The sequence below is a fragment of the Mytilus galloprovincialis genome, chromosome 10 (assembly GCF_965363235.1).
Source record: "Mytilus galloprovincialis chromosome 10, xbMytGall1.hap1.1, whole genome shotgun sequence".
Taxonomy (NCBI): domain Eukaryota; kingdom Metazoa; phylum Mollusca; class Bivalvia; order Mytilida; family Mytilidae; genus Mytilus; species Mytilus galloprovincialis.
Window position 1 is genome coordinate 30,549,511 of NC_134847.1, and position 24,018 is coordinate 30,573,528.

A 24,018-nucleotide genomic window follows, 5' to 3' on the forward strand; every position below is an offset into this window, starting at 1 on the left:
GTTTTTGAGTTATAAGCCAAAAACTGCATTTTACCCCTATGTTCTATTTTTAGCCATGGTGGCCATCTTGGTTGGTTGGCCGGGTCACCAGACACATATTTTAAACTAGATACCCCAATGATGATTGTGGCCAAGTTTGATTAAATTTGGCCTAGTAGTTTCAGAGAAGAAGATTTTTGTAAAAGTTAACGACGACGGACGCAGGAAGACACTGGACGACGCCGGACGCTGGACGCAAAGTGATGGGAAAAGCTCACTTGGCCCTTCAGGCCAGGTGAGCTCAATAACCATTACCCTGCAGAGCAATGCAGAGGCGGATTTAGTTTTTTAGGGGGCCAGGGGGAAAAATTGAATTATTATATATTATATCCCTGAAGCATGTCTGGAGTGGGCCACTCTTAGGCAGTAAGTGACCCCCCACCCCCTTTATGACAAATTTTGGATCCACCCCTGCCCTGTGTTAGAACATAAACTTCTGAATCATATCTAAGTGATTTTTTAAATCAGCAACTTCCAGTTTAACAGAGGTGACCTTGAACTTGATGTTTAACCTTTATTATGGTTTCATAAAGAAGTCCCTACAATTATCAGTACCTTAGCCATTTACTTTCTTGAACATTGAAAGTATTTATCTTGGTCAAGCCAAAACAACAGGCTGAAAGGAACTCACATTATTCACTTGATACGTTAGCAGACCAGGTCATTTCAGAAACAATTATGGTAAACATCAAGTCTGCATTAGAAGTAAAAACTAAAGGCTCTAACTAGCCTGCTTCACTCAACTATCTGTGTTAATCTTTAACAAGTACCATTCTCCAACATTGTTGACTAAAAACAAATAAATGACAATAACCTCTTTTTTGGTGATCTTGTACTGCTTACCATTTATTCTGTTATCATTTTTATCTATCTTGCATAAATTTTGCCCAAAGCACACAAAAGGGTAAAACAAAATTGAAATTTATAAAGGGTAATCAAAAAGAGTCTACCAATGACTACTGCAAAATTTCAATTATGCAATAAGGTAGATCTTGTATGGCTGATCATTATTGCATTTTTAAATTATTAATCTAACTTAAATAGTTTAAAGATAACATGCAAACATGCAAATTTTGGTAAAATCTGGCATAAAAGAGCAAGAATTCCAATAAGTAGATGACTGACGATTTCAGATCTTCTCTTGAGGATCATTAATGATCTTAATATTTCTTTATCTGTAATAGTTTTTTAGAGATAGGCCAAAAATTTGTTAAAGATCTTAATCAAAGGGCAATAACTCTAATATGAAGTCATAATTTTTTTTTTAGCCATGATGATCATTTCTGCAGTCTCACCATCTCCTAAAGGTTTCAGGAAATAGGCAAAAATGAAAATTAAATGATAAATTTTGTAATTTAAGGCAATAACTCCTAAATTAAGTCATCTGGTAGTTTCCATGTAAATGTACAATAGGTAGATCTAAACTTTCTAAACATTTCTGTAACATTCAAGATTTTCTCTATTCATAGGTGTTTTCAAGACAAAAGGCAAAACTTGCATTTCACCTAGATATGTTCTATTTCTATATGTAGCCATGTTGGCCATACTGATTGGCAAGTAGCACTGTCTTAGAACAAATTTTCAAAACCAGTTACCTTAATGATCATTGTGGCAAAGTTTGGTTAAATTTGGCTCAGTCCTTTCAGGAGATGATTTTTGTTGCAGTTAACAACAACAAAAGAAGGTAAACAACAGATGATTAACGCTAAGTGATGTAGAAAGGTTCACATGGCCTTTGGACCTAGGTGTGCTAATAAGCATTTTTTAAAAAGGCAACAACTCCTTAATTTTTTTTCTTTCCCTTCCTAACTCATTTCTTAGATTTTTTTTTGGTGGAAATGAAAGAAGAGAGGTGAAATAAATTTTTGGATGTTGTATTTTAACTGATTTTGATTTGGAATGAGTGATTAGGCCAAGTGCAAAAAGGTAATATTTACAGTTTTCGGAACATCTCTTGACTTGTCAATAGGGGTATGGATGTGTATTGGCTAAATTTGTAAAAGTGCTTGCGTCAATCTTTCTTAATTTTGGATATATATTTGGACTAGGACTATACATTACACACACAAAAAATTGGACAAAAGTGCATGGTGCAATTTTTTTAATGATGCAAAAGGTTATAAAGAACTGATAGAGGAATTAATTGTGGTCTGTGGCCAGTAACAAAACTTGGTCATCACCTCATAAGGAACATTCATGCTATGTTTGGTTTCATTCCATTCAGTTGTTCTCTAAAAGAAGTCATTTGTATGAATTTCCCATAGAGTCCTATGTTAAACTAAGTCCCCTGCTGGCGGCCATCTGGGATGACAGATCGGCTACACAGTAACAACAATTGGTCAGCACCTCATAAGGAACATTCATGCTATGTTTGGTTTCATTCCATTCAGTTGTTCTCTAAAAGAAGACATTTGTATGTATTTCCCATTGGGTCCTATGTTAAACTAAGCCCCCCACTGGCGCCCATCTTTGATGATGGATCGGCTACAAAGTAACAACACTTGGTCATCACCTCATAGGGAATATTCATACTATGTTTGGTTTCTTTCCATTTAGTGGTTCTCTAAAAGTCATTTGTATGCATTTCCCATAGGGTCCTATGTTAAACTAAGCCCCCAGCTGGCGGCCATCTTGGATGATGGATCGGCTACAAAGTAATAAAACTTGGTTACCACCTCATAAGGAACATTCATGCCATGTTTGGTTTCATTCCATTCAGTGGTTCTCTAAAAGAAGTCATTTGTATGCATTTCCCATAAGGTCCTATGTTAAACTAAGTCCCCTGCTGGCGGCCATCTTGAATGATGGATCGGCTACAAAGTAACAACAGTTGGTCAGCACCTCATAAGGAACATTCATGCCATGTTTAGTTTCATTCCATTCAGTGGTTCTCTAAAGAAGTTCAAAATGTAAAAAGTTAACGATGATGACGGATGACGAAGACGGACGCCAAGTGATGAGAAAGGTTTTGGTAAATAGTTGTTTTTTGGGGATTTTTTTTCCTTTGACTAGCCTCTTATATTTTCAATCAACCTATCTTTCTGGGTTTCTTCTTGATATCGTATATAATACAACTATATTTCTTTTTTGTAGTCCCTTACCAATAGATTTCTTTAAGTATTTTATACCTTCATAATCATGTATGAATTTCCAATACTGTTGTAAGGTAGGATCTGGAAAAAAAATCAGATTATCAAACATATTTCAAAAACATTCTCAAAGTAAATTACTGTAAATTTAGAAATTAGTGTGTGCATTTATGTTGCAATATAGTCATTTTAGACTAAAATGTGATTTTAATATTTTGCGATACAGAGACAAATTTTGTTCAACACTTAGAAAAAAATTCAAAATGCAAGTTTTAATTATTGAGATTATAACCCTGTTGCTTTTTTGGCAATAATAAAAACATCTAAATAATTTCTGAATTTACAGTATATGATATATATATATATATATTTTGTTATATTTTATTGTAGTTATTGAATCATTACCTTTTTAAGTTTCATCAAACAAACAAACACAATTAATCATTTATCTACTCGGTTGCAGACTAGTTTGTTTTTATTACGAAATATTATCTTGTCAAATATTCCAGGGGAAGTTTGTTTTGAAACATTGTAACTAACAATCCTGTAGACAAACATTATTTGCTTTAAAGGAACCTGGGGTACAGTTGGGTGGCAGACCAAGCATTACTTAGAGTAAATGCAAGTTAACGCTGTGTGCACATATTTCTTTATTTAACTTTAATATTTCGCAATCATACTACATCTTCTTTTTTATATTTTACTTCATATTTCACAACTTTATCTTTATGTGCACTTAAAAGTAAACAGGCGTTTACACAAGATTTCACAAGTGTATTTTAACGTGCAATTGAAAGTTAACTGTGTTCAAATATTGCTGTCATTTGTATCCTGATAAAAATATAACTGATTCACTATGCCGCTATTCAGATTTACATAATAAAGGGCAAATATGGTGAGTTTTGGTTGGTGCGGACAAATAATTTTGTTATACCAGTCAGTCAGCGCTATTCCAAATTGTTTATGATTCAATTTTGAATAAAACAAGGACATGCTGGCACTATAAATTGATGCAAACAAAGTTTTGTGGTCATTGTTTTCTAATAGTACTGTCATTTATATTATACCATCCCTCCTGACCTAAAAATATAACTGATTTAGTATGCAGCTATATAGATTTGCATGATATAGTGCAAATATGGTCAGTTTTGGTTGATGCAGACAAATAATTTTGTTATGAGTCAGTTTGTATACAATTCAATATTTTGAATAAAATAAGGACGTGCTGGCACTATAAATTGATGGGATCCAAATGTTTTAGTCATAGGTATTGGACTAAAACTAGAGGCTCTAAAGAACCTGTGTCGCTCACCTTGGTCTATGTGTATATTAAACAAAGGACACAGATGGATTCATGACAAAATTGTGTTATTGTGATGGTGATGTGTTTGTAGATCTTACTCCGCAACTTCGTTGCATGGGATATAATTAGGATCTGTAGTTATATGGCTGCGGGTCTGCACTATTGTTGCAAGTTCAAGTGTAAGGCACCGAAGGGATGCATACCCCTTCAGAAAACCCAGTTTTATCCGATTTCAATTTTCCAAATCGATTGATTATAAGAAGGATTCTGACGATCTCTTAACAGAAATCTGAAGATTAAAGTGTAGGTTTTTGTTATTTGGTACTAATATATACTATCAGAGATACTTGAATATTAAATACTTGCTGACAACCCTAATGACCTAGTATGAGACTGACAATATATATATATGGATTATAAAGTATGGCAATTATTATGCTTTATCTGTACTGTACATTGCATTTTTCTAAAAAATAAAATAAAATAAAGATTATGTACCCAGCTGTATTTCCTGTATCTTATGGAGTAAAAATATAAGACTTTCATCGGTGAATCTAGTTTGCATCAATCTTTTCATCATCTCTACGTTTTGATCAGTCATCTGGAGATTCCGATCTACCACTGAAAAAAATTGTTATATTTAGTAACTAATAAATCATTGTTAAAGAAGTGGTATGCATTCTTTCTAAATTGTATTTCAGTAAATTATAACTAGCATGATTTTTTGTAATCAAATCAAGATTTATTCTCAAGGTTTCAACTTTTTATTAATCAAGATTTGTCATAGTAAGGACAAATGAAATAAACAAATTGTAATGGTTCTGCAGACCCAGTGTCTCACCTACTTTTGCTTTTAATCGCAGGCCCAAAAAAAAATGAGGAAAAAAAACAATAAAATTATTCCTCTTGACATGCTAGATATCATCTTTTGATTGTATGAAGATTTTGTCCAAATTTGGTAAAAATCCTGGACAGTTTATGAATCTAACAAATGTTTTAAAATCTTTAACAGCAGACTGTATGTAATATATGTTAACTGGAAGAAATAATAATAAGTAAAATATGGGAAAAATGGAATTTTATTTTTTTCAAAATTTACTTCTGGATACTTTCTTGGATCACAAATAAGCGGCTGTCCAAGTTTGGTACAAACCCAGAATAGTTTAAGAAAGTTATTAGAATTTCAAAAACTTTATCCACAGAGTGAATGCAATGTTTCCTGACAGAAAAACTAAGTCCTTTTATAAGTAAAATATTATATGAATTAAAACAGGATTTTTCTCAATATCGCAATAATAATTACATGAACACAATTAATTCTGAATTTACAGTAATAAAATACTGATTTTAAGTTGATGCTACCAATGCCGTTGGAAAAATTATACCAAAGTCTCACGTTTTGACTCTGTCAAGAAAGGTAAAACAAAAACTATAGGTTATCTAAGAGCCTGTGTTGCTCATCTAGGTCAATGTACATCTTCACCAATGGACACTTTTCTACATTGTGGACTTGAATAGAATTCATGATAAAATCTCTTTCTGTTCAACTTAATATATTGCTGATAATTTTTTCTGTACACATTATATTGAATGCTACAACCATGAAATTACAAAAATTTCTATGCATTATTCATATATTTGAAAATACTACTGTCTTCAGTGGATAAATATCGTATTTCACTCAATGCAGTGGTAGAATATACATTTTACTCACATAAATGATCTAATAACTCCCTTCCTGCATCAATATCAGCTGGATTGACGCTTCCACTTGAATCAGGCAGTACTACATTTCCTAAAATGATTTATACATGTGATTTAAATGTGTTGTATTACGCGACATGAGATTAAATAAATGGGGAATGTATCCATAGGACAGTGCAAATGATGCCCCCTCTTGAAATTATAAACATGATAAAGTTATAAAGGGAGTCTGGACATAACTCAAGAAGGGCAAAAGTGACGCTAACCAAAATGTCATTGTGTATCAGTTTCATAACCTTTAGTTGATTCAAATTAAATTTTGGGATGTACACACGTACAATGTACGTTCAAATGGACAGGGGTAAAATTTCATGCCCCATTGGCAACGGCAACACAGCAAGAAAATCCTGCATCTGGAGGTAGACTTCAGCTGTTCCCTAAACAAAAAAGTGTACTAGTTCAGAGAAAATGGACTTCATATTAAACTCCAAAATATATAAATGACCTAAAATCAATAATAATACAAGACTTACAAAGACCAGAGGCTTCTGACTTGGGACAGACACACAAATGTGACGGGGTTAAACATGTTTGGTGAGATCTCAACCCTCCCCCTTTATATCTAGCCAATGAACATGATGTAGTAGATTAAACAAACCCACATCAATGCACACCGTTAAACTCAGTTAAAAAGAAGTCTGAGTCTGATGTCAAAACAAAAGACCTAAGCTTAATGACAATGATGTATGCAGGCGCGTAGCTTCCTATACGCTTACAGGCAGTTGCGTGCACATCGATTCGGCATGCAAAAAATAAAAATGACCAAAAAAAAATATATAAATTGAATGTTAAAGGAAACACCTATCTTCTCTCATTTTTAATTGATGAAATATCATTAAATAACAGCATTTGGTTTCAAAATAAAAGTTTTATTGGAGATTATGACAAAATCGGACAGGAACTTGTATCTTTTTTTTTATTTTGCAAGATTTGAATTTGTAATACTCAGTCTAAGACATGTAGTTATGGAGCACATTTTTCAGTGTAAGGTTCATCAGTTTGGAATGAGATGTACCTATCGAAATTAGAATTATCAGAACCCTTTAATATCGTTAAAAATATGAACACTCTGAGGCGATGTGGTCGACAGACTAACGGAGCCAATCACCCTGCAAACACGCCAAAAAAAGTATTGGAAAGTCTCATTATTTGTTGCGTTCATAGACCACATGATAACGGTAACTGGAAACTGGAGAGTGGAGTCGCATCTAGTACTGGTATTATCAGGAAATCGATTATTTGCGCTGTATCTGCTGCATCATGTAATTGTAGGAAATATAACAAACGAACAGATCTCAACATTGTCTGAGACATGTATAAGAAACTGACCTTGCATGTAATTTTGACAAATTCGATTGGGAGGTCGCTCGATGCCGAACACGTACGCTGTTTTATAACATCTTGCGAGTGCTGCCATGGAGATCTATCAGTGTACTACGTATGTTGAAAACAAATGTACGATCAACAATGAACAACGACAGTTACTAGCATTACTGCATATTCATCAGGATTTCAGTGTGAATATTGACAAAGTAAAAGAGAAGTTTGTTTCTGCCTAGACCCGAAGAGCAGATTTTGGACAGTTTTGAGTAAATTCTGTATCACATATGTGGGTCATTTTAAAACTAGAGGCTCTAAAGAGCCTGTGTCGCTCACCTTGGTCTATGTGACTATTAAACAAAGGAAGCAGATGGATTCATGACAAAATTGTATTTTGGTGATGGTGATGTGTTTGTACATCTTACTTTACTGAACATCCTTGCTGCTTACAATTATCTCTATCTATATAGAACTTGGCCCAGTAGTTTCAGTGGAAAATGTTAGTAAAAATTTACAAATTTTATAAAAATTGTTGAAAATTGACAATAAAGGACAATAACTCCTTAGGGGGTCAATTGAACATTTCGGTCATGTTGACTTATTTGTAAATCTTACTTTGCAGAACATTATTGCTGTTTACAGTTTATCTCTATCTATAATAATATTCAAGACAATAACCAAAAACAGCAAAATTTCCTTAAAATTACCAATTCAGGGGCAGCAACCCAACAACGGGTTGACCGATTCATCTGAAAATTTTGGGGCAGATAGATTTTGACCTGATAAATGTCAGATTTGCTCTAAATGCTTTGGTTTTTGAGTTATAAGCCAAAAACTGCATTTTACCCCTATGTTCTATTTTTAGCCATGGCGGCCATCTTGGTTGGATGGCCAGGTCATAGAACACATATCTTAAACAAGATACCCCAAAGATAATTGTGGCCAAGTTTGGATAAATTTGGCCCAGTAGTTTCAGAGGAGAAGATTTTTGTAAAAGATTACTAAGATTTACGAAAAATGGTTAAAAATTGACTATAAAGGACAATAACTCCTATATGGGTCAACTGACCATTTCGGTCATGTTGACTTATTTGTAAATCTTACTTTGCTGAACATTATTGCTGTTTACAGTTTATTTCTATCTATAATAATTTTCAAGATAATAACCAAAAACAGTAAAATTTCCTTAAAATTACCAATTCAGGGGCAGGAACCCAACAACGGGTTGTCCAATTTATCTGAAAATTTCAGGGCAGTTATATCTTGACCTGATAAACAATTTAACTCGGTCAGATTTGCTCTAAATGCTTTGGTTTTTGAGTTATAAGCCAAAAACTGCATTTTACCCCTATGTTCTATTTTTAGCCATGGCGGCCATCTTGGTTGGATGGCCAGGTCATAGAACACATATCTTAAACAAGATACCCCAAAGATAATTGTGGCCAAGTTTGGATAAATTTGGCCCAGTAGTTTCAGAGGAGAAGATTTTTGTAAAAGATTACTAAGATTTACGAAAAATGGTTAAAAATTGACTATAAAGGACAATAACTCCTATATGGGTCAACTGACCATTTCGGTCATGTTGACTTATTTGTAAATCTTACTTTGCTGAACATTATTGCTGTTTACAGTTTATTTCTATCTATAATAATTTTCAAGATAATAACCAAAAACAGTAAAATTTCCTTAAAATTACCAATTCAGGGGCAGGAACCCAACAACGGGTTGTCCAATTTATCTGAAAATTTCAGGGCAGTTATATCTTGACCTGATAAACAATTTAACTCGGTCAGATTTTCTCTTAACGCTTTGGTTTTTGAGATATAAGCCAAAAACTGCATTTTACCCATATGTTCTATTTTTAGCCATGGCGGCCATCTTGGTTGGATGGCCAGGTCATCGGACACATTTTTTAAACTAGATACCCCAAAGATGATTGTGCATAAGTTTGGATTAATTTGGCCCTGGAGTTTCAGAGGAGAAGATTTTTGTAAAAGATAACTAAGATATACGAAAAATGGTTAAAAATTGACTAGAAAGGGCAATAACTCCTAAAGAGGTCAACTGACCATTTCGATCATGTTGACTTATTTGTAAATCTTACTTTGCTGAACATTATTGCTGTTTACAGTTTATTTCTATCTATAATAATTTTCAAGATAATAACCAAAAACAGCAAAATTTCCTTAAAATTACCAATTCAGGGGCAGCAACCCAACAACAGGTTGTCAGATTCATCTGAAAATTTCAGGGTAGATAGATCTTGACCTGATAAACAATTTAACCCCCAGGTCAGATTTTCTCTTAACGCTTTGGTTTTTGAGATATAAGCCAAAAACTGCATTTTACCCGGGTCCCCTATGTTCTATTTTTAGCCATGGTGGCCATCTTGGTTGGATGGCCAGGTCATCAGACACATTTTTTAAACTAAATACCCCAAAGATGATTGTGCATAAGTTTGGATTAATTTGGCCCTGGAGTTTCAGAGGAGAAGATTTTTGTAAAAGATTACTAAGATATACGAACTAGAGGCTCTAAAGAGCCTGTGTCGCTCACCTTGGTCTATGTGCATATTAAACAAAGGACACAAATGAATTCATGACAAAATTGTATTTTGGTGATGGTGATGTGTTTGAAGTTCTTACTTTACTGAACGATTTTGCTTCTTACAATTATATCTATAATGAACTTTGCCCATTAGTAACAGAGAACTATATTTGGTAAAAATTTACATAAATTTACCAAATTAATGAAAATTGTTAAAAATTGACTATAAAGGGCAATAACTCCTTAAGGGGTCAATTGACCATTTAGGTCATGTTGACTTATTTGTAGATCTTACTTTGCTGAACATTATTGCTGTTTACAGTTTATCGCTATCTATAATAGTATTCAAGATAACCAAAAACCGCAAAATTTCTTTAAAAATTACCAATTGGAGGGCAGCAACCCAACAACCAGTTGTCCAATTCATCTGAAAAATTCAGGGCAGATAGATATTGACTTGATTAACAATTTAACTTCTTGTCAGATTTGCTCTAGATGCTTTGGTTTCATAGTTATAAGCCAAAAACTGCATTTTACCCCTATGTTCTATTTTTAGCCGTGGCGGCCATCTTGGTTGAATAGCCAGGTCATCGGACACATTTTTCAAACTAGATACCCCAAAGATGATTGTGGCCTAGTAGTTTCAGTGGAGATTTTGTAAAAGATTACTTAGATTTATGAAAAATGGTTAAAGATTGACTATAAAGGGCAATAACTCCTAAAGGGGTCAACTGACCATTTTGGTCATGTTGACTTATTTGTAGATCTTACTTTGCTGAACATTATTGCTGTTAACAGTTTATCTCTATCTATAATAATATTCAAGATAATAACCAAAAACAGCAAAATTTCCTCAAAATTACCAATTGAGGGGCAGCAACCCAACAACCGATTGACCGATTCATCTGAAAATTTCAGGGCAGATAGATCTTGACCTGATAAACATTTTTATTCCATGTCAGATTTCCTCAAAATGCTTTGGTTTTTGAGTTATAAGCCAAAAACTGCATTTTACCCCTTTGTTCTATTTTTAGCCGTGGCGGCCATCTTGGTTGGTTGACCAAGTCACGCCACACATTTTTTAAACTAGATACCCCAAAGATGATTGTAGCCAAGTTTGGATTAATTTGGCCCAGTAGTTTCAGAGGAGAAGATTTTTGTAAAAGACTACTTTAATTAACGAAAAATGGTTAAAAATTGACTATAAAGGGCAATAACTCCTAAACGGGTCAACTGACCATTTTGGTCATGTCGACTTATTTGTAGATCTTACTTTGCTGAACATTATTGCTGTTTACAGTTTATCTCTATCTATAATAATATTCAAGATAATAACCAAAAACAGCAAAATTTCCTCAAAATTACCAATTCAGGGGCAGCAACCCAACAACCGATTGACCGATTCATCTAAAAATTTCAGGGCAGATAGATCTTGACCTGATAAACATTTTTACCCCATGTCAGATTTGCTCTAAATGCTTTGGTTTTTGAGTTATAAGCCAAAAACTGCATTTTACCCCTATGTTCTATTTTTAGCCGTGGCGGCCATCTTGGTTGGTTGACCGGGTCACGCCACACATTTTTTAAACTAGATACCCCAATGATGATTGTGGCCAAGTTTGGTTTGATTTGGCCCAGTAGTTTCAGAGGAGAAGATTTTTGTAAAAGTTAACGACGACGGACGACGACGGACGACGGACGCCGGACGCAAAGTGATGGGAATAGCTCACTTGGCCCTTTGGGCCAGGTGAGCTAAAAATGGTTAAAAATTGACTAGAAAGGGCAATAACTCCTAAAGAGGTCAACTGACCATTTCGATCATGTTGACTTATTTGTAAATCTTACTTTGCTGAACATTATTGTTGTTTACAGTTTATTTCTATTTATAATAATTTTCAAGATAACAACCAAAAACAGTAAATTTCCTTAATATTACCAATTCAGGAGCAAGAACCCAACAATGGGTTGTCCTATTTATCTGAAAATTTCAGGGTAGATAGATCTTGACCTGATAAACAATTTTGCCAATCGTCAGATTTGCTCTAAATGCTTTTGTTTTTGAGTTATAAGCCAAAAACTGCATTTTACCCCTATGTTCTATTTTTAGCCATGGCGGCCATCTTGGTTGGATGGCCAGGTCATAGAACACATATCTTAAACAAGATACCCCAAAGATAATTGTGGCCAAGTTTGGATAAATTTGGCCAAGTAGTTTCAGAGGAGAAGATTTTTGTAAAAGATTACTAAGATTTACGAAAAATGGTTAAAAATTGACTATAAAGGACAATAACTCCTATATGGGTCAACTGACCATTTCGGTCATGTTGACTTATTTGTAAATCTTACTTTGCTGAACATTATTGCTGTTTACAGTTTATTTCTATCTATAATAATTTTCAAGATAATAACCAAAAACAGTAAAATTTCCTTAAAATTACCAATTCAGGGGCAGGAACCCAACAACGGGTTGTCCAATTTATCTGAAAATTTCAGGGCAGTTATATCTTGACCTGATAAACAATTTAACTCGGTCAGATTTTCTCTTAACGCTTTGGTTTTTGAGATATAAGCCAAAAACTGCATTTTACCCATATGTTCTATTTTTAGCCATGGCGGCCATCTTGGTTGGATGGCCAGGTCATCGGACACATTTTTTAAACTAGATACCCCAAAGATGATTGTGCATAAGTTTGGATTAATTTGGCCCTGGAGTTTCAGAGGAGAAGATTTTTGTAAAAGATAACTAAGATATACGAAAAATGGTTAAAAATTGACTAGAAAGGGCAATAACTCCTAAAGAGGTCAACTGACCATTTCGATCATGTTGACTTATTTGTAAATCTTACTTTGCTGAACATTATTGCTGTTTACAGTTTATTTCTATCTATAATAATTTTCAAGATAATAACCAAAAACAGCAAAATTTCCTTAAAATTACCAATTCAGGGGCAGCAACCCAACAACAGGTTGTCAGATTCATCTGAAAATTTCAGGGTAGATAGATCTTGACCTGATAAACAATTTAACCCCCAGGTCAGATTTTCTCTTAACGCTTTGGTTTTTGAGATATAAGCCAAAAACTGCATTTTACCCGGGTCCCCTATGTTCTATTTTTAGCCATGGCGGCCATCTTGGTTGGATGGCCAGGTCATCAGACACATTTTTTAAACTAAATACCCCAAAGATGATTGTGCATAAGTTTGGATTAATTTGGCCCTGGAGTTTCAGAGGAGAAGATTTTTGTAAAAGATTACTAAGATATACGAACTAGAGGCTCTAAAGAGCCTGTGTCGCTCACCTTGGTCTATGTGCATATTAAACAAAGGACACAAATGAATTCATGACAAAATTGTATTTTGGTGATGGTGATGTGTTTGAAGTTCTTACTTTACTGAACGATTTTGCTTCTTACAATTATATCTATAATGAACTTTGCCCATTAGTAACAGAGAACTATATTTGGTAAAAATTTACATAAATTTACCAAATTAATGAAAATTGTTAAAAATTGACTATAAAGGGCAATAACTCCTTAAGGGGTCAATTGACCATTTAGGTCATGTTGACTTATTTGTAGATCTTACTTTGCTGAACATTATTGCTGTTTACAGTTTATCGCTATCTATAATAGTATTCAAGATAACCAAAAACCGCAAAATTTCTTTAAAAATTACCAATTGGAGGGCAGCAACCCAACAACCAGTTGTCCAATTCATCTGAAAAATTCAGGGCAGATAGATATTGACTTGATTAACAATTTAACTTCTTGTCAGATTTGCTCTAGATGCTTTGGTTTCATAGTTATAAGCCAAAAACTGCATTTTACCCCTATGTTCTATTTTTAGCCGTGGCGGCCATCTTGGTTGAATAGCCAGGTCATCGGACACATTTTTCAAACTAGATACCCCAAAGATGATTGTGGCCTAGTAGTTTCAGTGGAGATTTTGTAAAAGATTACTTAGATTTATGAAAAATGGTTAAAGATTGACTATAAAGGGCAATAACTCCTAAAGGGGTCAACTGACCATTTTGGTCATGTTGACTTATTTGTAGATCTTACTTTGCTGAACATTATTGCTGTTAACAGTTTATCTCTATCTATAATAATATTCAAGATAATAACCAAAAACAGCAAAATTTCCTCAAAATTACCAATTGAGGGGCAGCAACCCAACAACCGATTGACCGATTCATCTGAAAATTTCAGGGCAGATAGATCTTGACCTGATAAACATTTTTATTCCATGTCAGATTTCCTCAAAATGCTTTGGTTTTTGAGTTATAAGCCAAAAACTGCATTTTACCCCTTTGTTCTATTTTTAGCCGTGGCGGCCATCTTGGTTGGTTGACCAAGTCACGCCACACATTTTTTAAACTAGATACCCCAAAGATGATTGTAGCCAAGTTTGGATTAATTTGGCCCAGTAGTTTCAGAGGAGAAGATTTTTGTAAAAGACTACTTTAATTAACGAAAAATGGTTAAAAATTGACTATAAAGGGCAATAACTCCTAAACGGGTCAACTGACCATTTTGGTCATGTCGACTTATTTGTAGATCTTACTTTGCTGAACATTATTGCTGTTTACAGTTTATCTCTATCTATAATAATATTCAAGATAATAACCAAAAACAGCAAAATTTCCTCAAAATTACCAATTCAGGGGCAGCAACCCAACAACCGATTGACCGATTCATCTAAAAATTTCAGGGCAGATAGATCTTGACCTGATAAACATTTTTACCCCATGTCAGATTTGCTCTAAATGCTTTGGTTTTTGAGTTATAAGCCAAAAACTGCATTTTACCCCTATGTTCTATTTTTAGCCGTGGCGGCCATCTTGGTTGGTTGACCGGGTCACGCCACACATTTTTTAAACTAGATACCCCAATGATGATTGTGGCCAAGTTTGGTTTGATTTGGCCCAGTAGTTTCAGAGGAGAAGATTTTTGTAAAAGTTAACGACGACGGACGACGACGGACGACGGACGCCGGACGCAAAGTGATGGGAATAGCTCACTTGGCCCTTTGGGCCAGGTGAGCTAAAAATGGTTAAAAATTGACTAGAAAGGGCAATAACTCCTAAAGAGGTCAACTGACCATTTCGATCATGTTGACTTATTTGTAAATCTTACTTTGCTGAACATTATTGTTGTTTACAGTTTATTTCTATTTATAATAATTTTCAAGATAACAACCAAAAACAGTAAATTTCCTTAATATTACCAATTCAGGAGCAAGAACCCAACAATGGGTTGTCCTATTTATCTGAAAATTTCAGGGTAGATAGATCTTGACCTGATAAACAATTTTGCCAATCGTCAGATTTGCTCTAAATGCTTTTGTTTTTGAGTTATAAGCCAAAAACTGCATTTTACCCCTATGTTCTATTTTTAGCCATGGCAGCCATATTGGTTGGATGGCTGGGTCATCGGACACATTTTTTAAACTAGATACCCTAAAGATAATTGTGGCCAAGTTTGGATAAATTTGGCCCAGTAGTTTCAGAGGAGAAGATTTTTGTAAAAGATTACTAAGATTTACGAAAAATGGTTAAAAATTGACTATAAAGGGCAATAACTCCTATATGGGTCAACTGACCATTTCGGTCATGTTGACTTATTTGTAAATCTTACTTTGCTGAACATTATTGCTGTTTACAGTTTATTTCTATCTATAATAATTTTCAAGATAATAACCAAAAACAGTAAAATTTCCTTAAAATTACCAATTCAGGGGCAGCAACCCAACAACAGGTTGTCAGATTCATCTGAAAATTTCAGGGTAGATAGATCTTGACCTGATAAACAATTTTACCAATTGTCAGATTTGCTCTAAATGTTTTGGTTTTTAAGTTATAAGCCAAAAACTGCATTTTACCCCTATGTTCTATTTTTAGCCGTGGCGGCCATCTTGGTTGGTTGGCCGGGTCATCGGACACATTTTTTAAACTAGATACCCAAAAGATAATTGTGGCCAAGTTTGGATAAATTTGGCCCAGTAGTTTCAGAGGAGAAGATTTTTGTAAAAGATAACCAAGATTTACGAAAAATGGTTAAAAAGTGACTATAAAGGGCAATAACTCCTATATGGGTCAACTAACCATTTCGGTCATGTTGACTTATTTGTAAATCTTACTTTGCTGAACATTATTGCTGCTTACAATTTATTTCTATCTATAATAATTTTCAAGATAATAACCAAAAACAGTAAAATTTCCTTAAAATTACCAATTCAGGGGCAGCAACCCAACAACAGGTTGTCAGATTCATCTTAAAATTTCAGGGTAGATAGATCTTACCCTGATAAACAATTTTACCAATTGTCAGATTTGCTCTTAATGCTTTGGTTTTTAAGTTATAAGCCAAAAACTGCAATTTACCCCTATGTTCTATTTTTAGCCGTGGCGGCCATCTTGGTTGGTTGGCCGGATCATCGGACACATTTTTAAAACTAGATACCCAAAAGATAATTGTGGCCAAGTTTGGATAAATTTGGCCCAGTAGTTTCAGAGAAGAAGATTTTTGTAAAAGATTACTAAGATTTACGAAAAATGGTTAAAAATCGACTATAAAGGACAATAACTCCTATATGGGTCAACTGACCATTTCGGTCATGTTGACTTATTTGTAGATCTTACTTTGCTGAACATTATTGCGGTTTACAGTTTATCTCTATCTATAATAATATTCAAGATAATAACCATATAACGGCAAAATTTCCTTAAAATTGCCAATTCAGGGGCAGCAACCCAACAACTGGTTTTAAGATTCATCTGAAAATTTCAGGGTAGATAGATCTTGCAATTCTAATAACAGTGTTATAATAGTTTGTTTTGATTTGCTTGTGTAGAGGGTTGTTTGAATAAGTAACTTTTAATAATTTTTTCAATTTCAAAATTCAACATTTTTTGAAAATGACCCACATGTGTTGTTTATGTATTACTCAATTCAAAAGATTTATCTAATAGTTTTACATTCATAAATTTTTTATAAGTCCTATCTACATATAGCTCCTCTTTTAACCGTCCTATGACCAAAAACCGAAAGAAAAATAATTGCTGTATAAAAGGGTCCAAAATTTTTTTAGTAGTTGCTTGCACATCATTTCTTTCTAGCTACACCCTTGGTATGAATTAACAAAGGACTACAAGCACTGTAGCAGTAACTGACATGCCAGCTCCAGACTTCAATATAAATTGAAAGAAAGGTTATGTTTCCATCATATGATAGACAAGCACAATACCTCCTGTTACACATATTAGGGGTTTAGTATTATACCATCAAAAATTGTGTGAGAAAAACATAACCAGTATCATGCAAACAACTAGTCTTAGAATAAATGTGTTTTTTTCCAATGCAAAGACCTTATGAGTGAATCAATATTAATACTAAATTTTCCATCTTTAATGACTTAACAACAGTTTCATAACTACCATGACTACTGTATATCCCTTCTGAAAAAGTGTGTTTAAAGGTTTGGTTAGCTTTGGAGGTGAATGCAGACATTTAGTGTTTAAAGCTGTCACTGAAGACAGTTAAATGCATGAATGTATATACATGTACATTCATATAAATTTGCACATGAAATGCTACTTCAAAAATGATTAATAAAATATAAATGTTACACATGTTACATACCTGAGTTCATAGCTCAACTTCAGATAATTTCAGATAACCACTAAAACAGTTAAAGAGATTTCTTAGCCTTTCAGGTATAGTGTTTGGTCTGGAATCTCCTGTAGAATATCATGAATATAATGAGTTGGATTGCCATATTATAACACTGTTATTAGAATTGCAAATTTTATAAAAATAAATACATTCTATTCTAAACTTGAAATAAACTGAATAAAATGAATTGTATCTTTGTGTCCTTTATATATTTGAACAATAATACTTACATGGTAACCTAGTAAACCAAATCAATCAACATGCTAAACAGCTTATTCCATTAAAATAATAAAGATAAATGAGAGTGTACATACTGAAATGTCTCTCACAGAGGCTGATTAAGAGGGGGGCCCAGGGGGTCTTGGCCCCCCTTTTTCTGGGAAAAATTTGGTTGATTATATAGAGAATCACTGAAGCATGACCGGAGCTGGCCCCCTCAGTGGGCCCGCATTTATGAAAATTTCTGGATCCGCCACTGTTTTAGATGAACCCTGCTGTACAGATATTCCCCCTTTCATGCCTTTACAATCATTGAATATATACCAAAATTAAGTATGTGAGAAACTGACTTGACCAGGAAAACTCAACCTTACACAAGCATTCTGAGAGTATTGCATTGCAAAATTGATTAATTACATGAAATTTATTAGTCCAAAAACCATAACTCTGCACAAAATCATCAGACTGAAAACAAATATACAAAACACTAACAATTTTCACCATGTTCACCAGGCATAATTAATGTTCTTTTTGACAATTTTTATTACATTCCTTAGTGATAAAAAATCTTTAAAATTTCTGATATTAAAGTTTGACACCGGAGAGGGACAGATGACGTCATAATGGAATTTGTAAAAGGATAGATCACCGATTTCGCTAAATTTTTAATTCAAATAGACTACATTTTATTTTCATATTACCAACTTTTGACTCATTTTTTCAATTGACTGTTGTGATCTCAAAAATCTGTTACGAAAGTATCAGTTCATTATGTAAAGCCTTTATTATAGCATTTTTTCAACTAAAATAGAATTTGTAGCCAAATGATAGCATCAAAGGCATAAACTTTACTACTTAAAAGAAGCAAAAAGTTCATTTTTTTAATTTTACTAATGAAAAGATATTATTTAAGCCTATATGTGTTTAAACTTTTAGATAAAACTACAAAATCACAATTTGTGACAAAACTTTGAATTTGCTACTCAAATAAGTGATTTAAAAATCACTTATTTCAATAAGTCCCCTGACTGGCTATATAGTACATGATATATATTTCAACCAAATTAAATTGAAATTTTATATTATCTGTGTTCACAGCAAGAGAAAACAAAAACAACTGTAGACAAAACTATGAACAAATAAACAAATATGCTCTAGACAGTTCTCTAATTCAACAATTAATTCCTTCAAAATATTTTTTTGTAAAAAAATGCTTTTACCATGTTTACAATGTACAAATATATATGAATTATCAGAGCCAAAAAATATGCAGGTGGCGAATGTACTCTTGGTCATGGAACTGTAGCTCCAATTAGAAGTCTAGTATCAACTGTTTATAAATCTTGTCTTTCATCATGTTCATTTAACATTTGTATAATTATACAAGTAACATATATATGAGGTAAGGTTCCATAACTATAGAAATTTAGATAAGATTTACATGTATATATATATATATATATATATATATCATATATCATTTTTGTATATATACAAGTCTAAATTGAAAACAATGTTCAAACCTATGATTGCATTGGATAAAAACCGCAATTTTAATATGTGTGCATGTAAAACAAATTTCGTGGTAGATGGGTCTAAATACAGCGCAAAGCAACATTTTCCAAAAGACCAAAAATGTGAAAAAGTATATGTTCTTAAACCCTGCTGACTGCCATTGACAATTGCCAAATAGATTTATCTTTATACCACTAATTAATAACCTAATAGAAAACAATAAATATTCAACAGGTCAGGAATAACCATTAATTGGTGGATTATATCTTTTTTTTTTTCAATTAGTCCAAAACCTGACATTTCTTAACACATAATTTACAAGAAGTGTAAGGGAGGTAAATCAGAACATACCTAACATTGTAATGTTAAATGTTTTTGAATTACCTCCCTAACACTGCTTTTAAATTGTCTTAATTGTCCATTGACCAGAAAAACCTAGTTTTTCCCCTTTTTTGGCCCTTTTGGCAGATTCCAAACATGAGGCTCTAAAGAGCCTGTGTCGCTCACCTTGGTGTTTGTGAATATTAAACAAAGGAAGAGGGTGAATTTATGACAAAATTGTGTTTTGGTGATGGTGATGTGTTTGTACATCTTACTTTACTGAACATTCTTGCTGCTTAAAATTGTCTCTATCTATAATGAACTTGGCCCAGTAGTTTCAGAGGAAAATGTTAGTAAAAATTTACAAATTTTATGAAAAATAACTCCTTAGGGGGTCAATTGACCATTTCAGTCATGTTGACTTATTTGTAAATCTTACTTTGCTGAACATTATTGCTGTTTTACAGTTTATCTCTATCTATAATAATATTCAAGATAACAGCCAAAAAAAAACGGTATAATTTCCTTAAAATTGCCAATTCAGGGGCAGCAACCCAACAACCGGATGTCCGATTTGTCTGAAAATTTCAGGGTAGATAGATCTTTACCCGATATACAATTTTACCCCCGTGTCAGATTTGCTCTAAATGCTTTGATTTCAGAGTTATAAGCCAAAATCTACATTTTACCCCTATGTTCTATTTTTAGCCATGGCAGCCATCTTGGTTGGTTGGCCGGGTCACGCCACACATTTTTTAAACTAGATACCCCAATGATGATTGTGGCCAAGTTTGGTTTAATTTGGCCCAGTAGTTTCAGAGGAGAAGATTTTTGTAAAAGCTAACGATGGACGACGGACGACGGACGTCAAGTGATGAGAAAAGCTCACTTGGCCCTTCGGGCCAGGTTAGCTAAAAAGGAATTGTAATAACTTTAACTAGAGGCTCTTTGTGTCGATCGTCTAGGACACAGATGGATTCATAACAAAATTGTGTTTTTCTGATGGTGATATGTTTGTAGATCTTACTTTACCATTGTTTACTGAACATTCATGCTGCTTGCAATTATCTCTATAATGAACTTGGCCCAGTAGTTACAGTAGATAATGTTAGTGAAAATTTACAAATTTTAAATTGTTAAAAATTGACTATAAAGGGCAATAACTCCTTAAGGGGTCAATTGACCTTTTTGGTCATGATGACTTAAATTTAGGTTTTACTTTGCTGTACATTATTACTGTTTATAGTTTATCTCTGTCTATAATAATATTCAAGATAGGGGTCAATTGACCTTTTTGGTCATGATGACTTAAATTTAGGTTTTACTTTGCTGTACATTATTACTGTTTATAGTTTATCTCTATCTAGATAGGGGTCAATTGACCTTTTTGGTCATGATGACTTAAATTTAGGTTTTACTTTGCTGTACATTATTACTGTTTATAGTTTATCTCTATCTATAATAATATTCAAGATAGGGGTCAATTGACCTTTTTGGTCATGATGACTTAAATTTAGGTTTTACTTTGCTGTACATTATTACTGTTTATAGTTTATCTCTATCTATAATAATATTCAAGATAATAACAAAAAACAGCGAAATTTCCTTAATATTACCAATTCAGGGGCAGCAACCAAACAATGGGTTGTCTGATTCATCTGAAAATTTCAGGGCAGATAGATCTTGACCTGATAAACCATTTAAAATGTTTCACCCATGTCAGATTTGGTCTAAATGCTTTGGTTTTTGAGTTATAAGCCAAAAACTGATTTACCCCTATGTTCTATTTTTAGCCATGGTGGCCATCTTGGTTGGTTGGTCGGGTCACCGGACACAATTTTTAAACTAGATACCCCAAAGATGATTGTGGCCAAGTTTGGAATAATTTGGCGCAGTAGTTTCAGAGAAGTTTCACGGACGACGGACGACAGACGACGGAGGCCAGACGACGATGGACACCGGACGCCAAGTGATGAGAAAAGCTCACTTGACCCTTTGGGCCAGGTGAGCTAAAAAAGGATTATCTTGGATTTGCTAGCATAAGATTTGACAGACATGAACAATGCTGCTAACATAAGATTTGACAGAAATGAAATTGTTGCTAACATAATTTTTGGCAGACTTTTTTGTTGCTAACTGTTTAACATAATATTTGACAGATTTTTTTGTTGCCAACATAAGATTTGACGGACTTTTTTGATGCTAACATAAGATTTGACGGACATTATTGTTGCTAACATAAGATTTGTCAGACTAAATAGTGTTGCTAACATAAGATTGTGCTAACATAAATGAATTTGACGGACAATATATATTAGAGATTTTTAACTACATTGTAACAGTGGAGATCTTATCCTAGTTGAAAGTCATATTAAGAACTCCTGCAAAATACCGCCGCCTGACATTTAACAAGATTTCAACCCAGGACAGATAACTCTAATTTTTAGCACATCCAAATGTTGCTAACATAAGATGACAAGTTTGACAGAACTTATGTTCATGATGTTAGCAACAGATTTGATAAAACTATTGATTAAATAAAGTGAATTGAAAGATCCAAAATGTGTATGTTTAATGTACATTATGAAATACAATTTTAACAGGCTTATATACATTTTGTAAGTACCTACAATGATGTGGCAAGGTTTTATGAACATGTTGCTATCATAACATTTATTGACAGACGAGCATCTAATAAGCAAGGTTTTTGAAACTGAAAAAAATAAATATCACAGATGTTTTTAACAAAAGAAACTCAAACGATTTGGAAACTGGGATGTTTGAATAATCAGACTACACTAATAAAAACCATTATACCAGTGTCAACTAAAAGCATTGTAAAACATAAACTGTGTGTCAAAAAAGGGGAAGTAATTTCTGTCAAACATACATGTATCACATTTTTCAACTTGTTTTGATCATTTCTACTTTTAAAGGAAACAAGCATATCCAATGATTGGTCTTCTTGCTTTATTTAACATTACTATTCAATAAAACATTCAAATATTATCATTCAAATAACAGTTAGTATTATTTTTCTTAATTTGTTCTTTTTGACTTTCTTTATGGAATCTGCCTTTTGCCCCTACTTCTAAAAAATGTTGAATGATAACCCCCAAAGTCAATACTAACCATCCTGATATGGAAACTTGTGGTATAATGTCAAAGAGATTCATACACTTAAACACAAGTTATTGTTTAAAAACTTCAAAAATGCTTATTTTGGGCCCCCTTTTTGGCCCCTAATTCCTAAACTATTGGGACCAAAATCAATCCCAACCTTCCTTTAATGGTATTGAACCTTCTGGTAAAAATTATAGATCCATTCGCTAAAACAAAAATTATTGTATGTACTCGAGATTCCGCCAATGTAGACGCACCCCTTGATTGACTGCAAGGGTACAGCGGATCCATGTACACTCCCTAAGGATTAATGGAGATGTGTCCTTTACAATATTATCCCACCACCAGAACAATCCCCACCCAACACCGCCCAAGGGAGCGTGTAGGACACCGGGAAGTCTGTTATTATGGTGGAGGAAGCCGAAGTACTCGGAGAGAACCACCGGGCCACTCGGTGGAAACAGACAAACCAGAGAGATATCAGAAGATTGATCTCCTGGTCAAAGTAGGGGACAACTTTGACCAACCGAGGCCCCCAAAGTACCCATTCTAGTTTAAACTGCGGTGTGGGTACCAGAGATGTGTGTGAGAGGGTGAAAATTACCCTTCTGATGTACTGATATTTTTAGCACCCCGAGTGAGAATCGAACTCGGGACCTTCAGCACTGTAGCCATCGGTCTTAACCACTAGACCACGAACTCACACAAGTTTCCATATCAGGATGGTTAGTATCGACTTTGGGGGTTATTGTGCAGAAACAAAATGTGTTTTCAGACAACGCCGCAGACGACGATGTAGACAACATGATACCATTATACGACAATTTTTTGGGGTCTTATAAAAAGCAGACGTGTAGGAAAGTAGCATACATATCCCTAGTCCAAATAATTATCACGTCTGGCAAGGCTATTTTGCCATAGTCATAATTATTTGGACTAACATATCCCTAGTAAGATCAACAATGTAATATGGACGGGGACATAGAAACTGAGTATAGAAAAACTCACATTTTCACAAAACGCAGCACTGGAAGTCAGAAGCAATTACATGTCACTAATGAGTACTTATCAAAGCTTTATAAAGTTGGTAACTTATAAATATTGCA

At 33.9% G+C, this 24,018-nt stretch overlaps 1 protein-coding gene across 1 annotated transcript in view; it reads right to left on the bottom strand.

The window, feature by feature from the left end:
- The window catches only part of LOC143047358 (uncharacterized), an 86,228-nt gene extending 68,428 nt beyond the window's left edge, over positions 1-17,800 (bottom strand). Inside the window, exons 1-4 of the mRNA XM_076220388.1 lie at positions 17,702-17,800; positions 6,146-6,226; positions 4,930-5,052; positions 3,141-3,212 (exon numbers count right to left, since the gene is read on the bottom strand). Of these exons, the coding sequence (XP_076076503.1) occupies positions 3,141-3,212; positions 4,930-5,052; positions 6,146-6,226; positions 17,702-17,711 (286 nt within the window). The 5' untranslated portion in view covers positions 17,712-17,800. The remainder of the gene's footprint in view (positions 1-3,140; positions 3,213-4,929; positions 5,053-6,145; positions 6,227-17,701) is intronic.
- Positions 17,801-24,018: the final 6,218 nt, after the last annotated feature.